General features: G+C 35.6%; 1 protein-coding gene across 2 annotated transcripts; it reads right to left on the bottom strand.

Annotated features, from left to right (window-relative positions):
* Positions 1-1,786: 1,786 nt before the first annotated feature.
* Positions 1,787-6,553, bottom strand: LOC149782642 (uncharacterized). 2 transcript variants are annotated; one of them, XM_089934901.1, is made up of 5 exons: positions 6,190-6,553; positions 5,185-5,287; positions 4,324-4,471; positions 3,271-3,420; positions 1,787-2,223 (listed from the first exon to the last, which is right to left on the bottom strand). In XM_089934901.1, the coding sequence occupies exons 1-5, from the start codon at positions 6,370-6,372 to the stop codon at positions 2,022-2,024; spliced, it is 786 nt and encodes a 261-aa protein (XP_089791027.1). In that variant the 5' UTR covers positions 6,373-6,553; the 3' UTR covers positions 1,787-2,021. The 2 variants fall into 2 exon arrangements, with proteins under 2 accessions (XP_089791027.1, XP_089791028.1); XM_089934902.1 differs by lacking the exon at positions 1,787-2,223 and having other exon boundaries at positions 2,423-3,420; positions 4,354-4,471.
* Between the last annotated feature and the right edge of the window lie 1,020 nt (positions 6,554-7,573).

A 7,573-nucleotide genomic window follows, 5' to 3' on the forward strand; every position in this document is an offset into this window, starting at 1 on the left:
GCAGCACATTTAGCTGATCGTCTGACTGATAATCAGAAGGTTGTGGTTCATACGTACTCCGATCAGAAAGAGCTGTCTGTCTCGGTGTGTGCTTGGGGAAAGGCTATAGCCACCGTTAAACCAACAACAAATCCCTCACAGACACACAAACACGTCTTCAGTGATTGCTCTTTCCTTTCATGCAATTGTTGTGTATATGTAATTTAATTGTTTGTTTGTTAGTTTCAATTGCATAATTTTTATTCCATTACATGCTACTGTAATGTAATTTGGTTTACTGGATTTGATACTGTCCAGAATAGAGTTCATTTCTGACTTTTTTTAATTTGTTTTTATTCTTGACGTAAACAACTATTAGAAGAAACATCGTGTCTAGTTTCTGACCTACATTCAGAATCCGTGACAGTTTTGGTAAACAATTGTTTTTATTTTTTTGTATTATTCTTTCTCAGAGTAAGAATCATTAATATGAGCCAAGATCACGGTTGGTATACGTGATGTTTATCATGTAACAAGCTTCCATTCCTTTCCAGAAAACTGAACTCTTGACCCTCATCCGGGAATCTGTTTTGCGTTGTGATTAGTTTTATCGATGATGTTATGATAATAATTTTAACAATTGTGCCTTAACACTTGAGACTTCAAGTAGTTTAATGTTGTGACCAGTTTGAGTTGAGGTTTTTGTTTTCTTCAAGATATTGTAATTAAAATTGATTTGTTTCCCTGGAAATACATACGTGCTCTAATAAATCTTGGACAATGAAATTCCTTGGAAATTATACATAATTCAAAAACTGGAATAATATTTTATGTGGTTCAACAAGAGACTGTTGACACATCAGTACAACGCTAGCTATTACAGACGTCATTACCTTCCATCTTGTATTCTATCAGGATTTGAGCTTTGATTCACTTAGAACTTTTCATTGATATGACATGTGTCTTTTAATTCTTGGATTATTTTTGGACTTAATACCAATACCGTAAATTCCTTTTCTTACTTTCTTCTTAGCATTTTAGGGAAATAAACTATTTCTTTAACTTCACAAAGCTTGCTGTCTTCAACCTTTTCTGTTACTTATAGACTCGTAACACAAGTTGCTTTTTCTTTCTATCGTAGAGGGAGATAGTGCTAAATCTGACAATGTTATACTTCTACGAAAATTAATGGTACCGATAACGGCTTACATTTGTGGCTTTCTCATCCAATCACACGCATCAAATTATACACTCCTTGACCTAGCCATTCAGACTCATCGAGATGTACACTTCGACCCATTTCACAAAAAGTCGGCGGAGTTTAAATATGTGAAGCTACATCAACTATTTTACACAAAACAAGCATTATTTTTAATCAAAGACAAGCAGATCACCACATGCACACTAAACGTCACATTGTCCTTGTTTGTTTTTAATTGAATTATTGCTTGACTTGTATGTTACTTGCTTGAAAATTTCATGAAAAACGTTTGAAGACATACTATGATATGACTATTCGAACTCTTAGGATATATAGTGGAAGTGGGACAGATGGTGTATGTTAAGTATGAAAGTCTCAAAAGCTGCCATTGCACTAGCAAATCTCGTCATGCACACGCCTTTGCTAGTGGTCTGTATCGATGGGGACGTATTGGGGTTTGAGTGACATGCGTCGATTACCATGCAAAGCCAATATATTTTACTTCTATTCAATATTTGGACAGGAGAGTAAATAATAAAATGATATCTACGAGAGAAAAATCCCTTATTACAGTAACATTAGGCAAAAAAGCTTTCAATAGTTAAATTTTCTTTCTCCAGTCTTTTAATGATTGAAGTACTATTAAAAGCGTGTTATTGTTAACAGGTTCACCACCACTTACCAACCATGTCATGGTACAATAAATCATGGCATAATTCAACAGTAGTTTCAAAGATGTTTCTCGGGTAATGTTCGACATAAAGTTAATGCCATCGATGATTTCAAGTTGTATCCCCCTCTTTTATCTCTAGTCATCTAGCATCAATGAGACCTTCAAGGTTCATATCCAGTTATTCTTTAGATCCAGAATTAACAATGCCGCTAGAGGGAGGATGGTGATGAATCCTGCCAACCCTTCTCCGTTAATGACCCACTGGGATCCCACCATCTTCCCCGGGGTCTGGGTGTAAATACTGCCAAGTATTCTAGGGTTGACCTGGTTCCACGTACCGTGCATGATAGTGGCAGCCCACAGTGAGTACCTGACGAAATTGTTTTTTTACAAAAGAGGAAACGGACGGAGACATGAACATGTTATGTTCTTGAGAAAGGGGAACACATCAAACACTCTTCAAGGCCATGCATAGCTTACAGAACAGTAAGAGATATTTTATTACAAAAATAAAACACGGAAGCATTCCAGCTGTATTAAACATCCCAACTTCAAAAATAAAACACGGAAGCATTCCAGCTGCATTAAACATCCCAACTTCAAAAGTAAAACACGGAAGCATTCCAGCTGTATTAAACTTCCCAACTTCAAAAATAAAACACTGAAGCATTCCAGCTGTATAAAGCTTCCCAACTTTAAAAATAAAACACGGAAGCATTCCAGCTGTATTAAACTTCCCAAAACTATGCACATTCACATTCTCATTAAACGCCAACAATACACTTTGAGCAAAAAGTAAAACTAGTGATGAAAAGCAATGACATGACATCATACGTTTTTGACTTTCTTTCCATAACGAGAATTCGTTATAAAGCATATAAGACTTTATAAAGTACAAACAGCAGTTTTGTGATATAATTTACTAAGTAAATTTCGAATGTGTTTGACATTCGACGAAAAATTCAAAAAAGAGCAACAATCATAGCATAAAGCGATTCCCCTGTCAGGGAGAAAGTTACATACAATTTTGAATTCTGGCTACTATTTGTGAGTTCTTATGAGGTCATATTAAGGAATCTTTCTATATCATTTGCAATATTCAAGAGAAAGAGTTATAAAATGGAAACCATCTCAATGATGCAAGAAGCGAGCACGTGAACAAGTTTTTGAATGAGAATATTATCTAGGTTTATTAATAAATCTTTTGCTATCTTTCACATGTTCTAGAGAAAGAAGCTAGCACATGATCAATTTTGAACTTGTCTGTACAAGAAAAAGAATTATATAAAAAGATGGAAATGTAAATTCTAAAGTTTTGATCACACAAATAATAATATTGATATAGTAGGAACAACTGTACAAATCCTTCTTTTAAGAAAAGAAAGGAATAATTTTAGGTTATTTAGACTTTGCATACCCTGACTTGATCGCTACCCATCTGTGAGGGAAGGCCGCCATAATACAATAGAGACACTGAATGAAGACGGTGAGGTGTGGCCGTGGTGGTCTAAGTTTGTACGTCAGCAATATCATCACTGGAACATGGAAAAGACCCCAAGCAATTCCGCTGGAAAGAAACCCACATATTTTACCTGCAATATTAGACAATGTCGCTAAAAGTTTGTTTTTTTAATAAATATTATTTGAGTTTATAACAAGAGATTAATATTCTTTCAAGGTACATATAAAACCCATTTCTTGTCTTAAATCAAAATGCCCATTTTCAAAATTGGTCATATATATATATATATATATATATATATATATATATATATATATATATATATATATATATATATATATATATATTTTCTCCCTTGACATCTAAAGCATATACTATAAACTTTTTTGGGCAAGTCAAATTTGCAAGAACTCGTCACATAAACACAGTAATACATATCCCCTCTCTTATTTTCACTGGAATCCATCAATTCATTTCCCTATAAAACTTTCTTCCTTCCAAAGCACCGTGTTCAAACAAACTGTTTCCTCGACAAATGAAATATCTTCCGATAAAAGATTTTGGTCATATTTACAGCGGCTAAAAAAATCACACTTGTCTATATTACCTTTTAAGTTCAGCGTCAGACCATGGTTGCTTGTTACAAATTTGTTTTTTATGTTCATATAGTCATCCAGCGTTCTATCATGGATGCTTGTTATAAATCTGTATGCATACTATCTGACATTTGTTGAAGTCACAGGTCACAATGAAGATACTGTTTCGTTCAGACAATTGTGTCAGACTTCACAAATGGCGTCTTACGAGAACGCAATCATGCTTCAGTCAAGTGAATTTCTAGCTCAAATACGACGATGACGACTACTATTAAGTTAGAAGTGGTTTTCTGTTGGCAGAAAGGTCTGAGACGTTGCGTGTGAACCGTCAGGTGTTGTATTATGAAAGGCAAGAACTATTTCCGAATGAAGAAGCTTTCTAACAATAGCGCAAGGCTGTTCGCGCTCATACCCGATGGAGATGGCCAGAAGCAGTTCGTACCTTGCCATGAGACATGGCAATAAATAGCATCTCCACCCGAGCTCCTCCCCAGCGGCACGGATATATCCCCACAGGAAATGCTTATTGTGTTCATTAACATCACTCTGCTGACCCTCAGCTACAAGTAGACCAAAAAGAGAAACTGATGATGATGATGATGATGAATAATGACAACGACAACGACAACTATGGCGATGACAACGACGTTGACTAAAATTATATGAACTAAGATTATAAGATATGATGATAATATCATCGTCATCATCATCTCTCAATTTATTTCGTAGTTGCTTGTCTTAAGTTGAATGGCAATTTAGTAAAATATAATTTACTGTATGACCCATTGATCATGGGTTGAGGTTTGTATGTCTTTGTAAAATGCATGCACAAGATTGGTCGGGCTTTCTTGCTACAAAGACTTGTAGGTTTTTCATTAGACCAATCTTGAAATCCAGGCAAATTTTTAAGCTTTGAAAACAAACGCTTTTAGTAGTCATTGCATTGTAGACAGCCAGCCTTGTACAACTGAATCTGGCTTGGTAATCGTACAAATCTGATTTCGAGTTTAAGTTTTCACCATCAGCCAACGACCATGCAACGTAGCTTCATTTGTAATTGGTTGAAACACAGTCTCAAGCTGAAACTAAAATTCACGAGTTGTGCAGTTTCCAGGCTTGTTTACACAGTTACTAATATTTAATGTCTGGTCCGTGAAATGTATTATCGATGCTGACAAATGTTTCTTCATTATCCATTCAATAACGTTAGAGACTTAAGGCCCATGCATATGTAACTATTATAATAATTAAATTTTACTGTTGAAAATATTACCTATCGAAGCCCATCCCATTCCCAGCGTCAGTGTCACACAACATCCAATCAGTAAACAGACTATAACTACAGAGGCAGCCGAAAAGACGATGCTGTCAACAACCTGGTTAAAAATATGACGTTCAACTGGTCTTGATATTCCAGAAGTGACAATGATATTTATATTATATACTATTATACAAGCGTGAGGTAATCCAAAAGGCCTTTAATATTAAATGGGTTATTGAATAAAAGCCGATGTGTGTGTGTGTGTGTGTGTGTGTGTGTGTGAGAGAGAGAGAGAGAGAGAGAGAGAGAGAGAGAGAGAGAGAGAGATTACTTGTAAGAAATATATTCGAAATGGAAGACAAGTCTGCTGATGAGTTGGTATCTAACTACATCAGTTTTGCTACACATGCAATGATATAACTTTCCACTAGCCCACCATCCAACCAATCAACTATCCCACCATCCAACGATATCCGACAATTCCACTATCCCACTAACCCAAAATCTTACTATTGCTATTAATAAATTAATTTAATTTATCGCTATAAATACATTAATAAGACTTATCGCTATAAATACAGTAATAACAGCTTTCGCTATATATATATATATATATATATATATATATATATATATATATATATATATATATATATATATATATATATATATATATATATATACAGTGATAACAGCTATCGCTCTAAATACAACAATAACAGCTATCGCTATAAATAGCTATAACAGCTATCGCTATAAATACATTAATAAGATAAATAGCTATTCATACATTAATAAGAGTTATCGCTATAGATACAGTATTATGATCTATCGCATGGAATTTATCAATAAAACCTGTCTCTAAACATACGCCAAAAGAAGCTATCGCTATAAATATAAAATTCTCTGTTGCTGTAAATACTGTAGAAGGAACAATTTTACAGAAATAGAATGCAGCCTATATAGAATAAGAAGCTGTTAAAACAAACCAGCTTAAAAACAAAATGAAATCAATACCTTGCCAATTCCTACAGTCTGCAGAATGAAGCTGAATAGGTCTCCCTGAATTGCTGACGTCACGAGAGCTATAGCTCCCGGAATGAACATGGCGTAAGCTAGGGTCATGATAGATTCGTTCTTCAGCACCCACACCCATACTGTAGTTACAAACAACACCGCTCCAGTAAATATCAAACACATCTTTCTACACTGAAGTTGAATCTTTCAATTATAACTGAATGGTACTCATACTATATTGTTATTCTAAGCCACGTCTCGTATGAAATTGGAAATCACATGTGCTGACTTTCAACTACCGCAGAGTTAATTATGCCCTGACATTCAGAAAAACACGGCGTTCACCGTGTCCAAATTACCTATCTCTTTCTTAGCGTTGTACCTTGTCCACAATTCACAATATCATATTCCTATTATGGTACATTACAATGTTATTGACTTATTGTTCCATTAGCATAGTTGTATACACCATCGCGTAATGACTCAACCCTAGTCTTCGCAGAATTGACCAGCCTAAACCCTGCGACAAGTAATCTGTGTTGATCACAAACGTAATGGAGTCTAATTCCCTTTGTAGCTGAGAGTTTACGGCAATGACCGAGTTCTCGTTTATCAACCCCTATTACTTGAGATCAAAATGTAGATATAAAAAGAGCATCCACAAGGGGCGTTTGTTCGAAGCATAGAGAACTGTGCAAACCTAAATGTATCGATTTAATTGATCGTGGAGAGTTATCACCCCGTTTGTTATCATTATTCAAATTCACCATTATCATAAGAGTTAACAAGCACACAATATCTTGCACACATTTGTTTTCTTCACGTACTTGATGCTGAGGGGTGGTTTCATGGCATCCGCCCCCAACTGTTGTCTTCTTCGTACCAAGCTATTAGAGCCTGTAGGTTTGATTTGTGGGTCTGTTTTTCTCATTAGTACTCTGGTATATGTGATTGGCTATGCTCACGCGCAAAATATCTGGATGAATAATAATATTAGTGAGTACCATCACTGCAATGCAGTTTGTCGCGTAGGCAAACGGAGACTTAGACATGGACTCTTGTGAATAACATCACTGCAGTTTCCCTCTAAGGCAAAATCAGACTTAGACATGGACTCTTGTGAATAACATCACTGCAGTTTCCCTCTAAGGCAAAATCAGACTTAGACATGGACTCTTGTGAATAACATCACTGCAGTTTCCCTCTAAGGCAAAATCAGACTTAGACATGGACTCTTGTGAATAATATCACTGCAGTTTCCCTCTAAGGCAAAATCAGACTTAGACATGGACTCTTGTGAATAACATCACTGCAGTTTCCCTCTAAGGCAAAATCAGACTTAGACATGGACTCTTGTGAATAACATCACTGCAGTTTCCCTCTA

The sequence above is a fragment of the Sinohyriopsis cumingii genome, chromosome 15, assembly GCF_028554795.1.
Source record: "Sinohyriopsis cumingii isolate HCF-2022 chromosome 15, ASM2855479v2, whole genome shotgun sequence".
NCBI classification, from domain to species: domain Eukaryota; kingdom Metazoa; phylum Mollusca; class Bivalvia; order Unionida; family Unionidae; genus Sinohyriopsis; species Sinohyriopsis cumingii.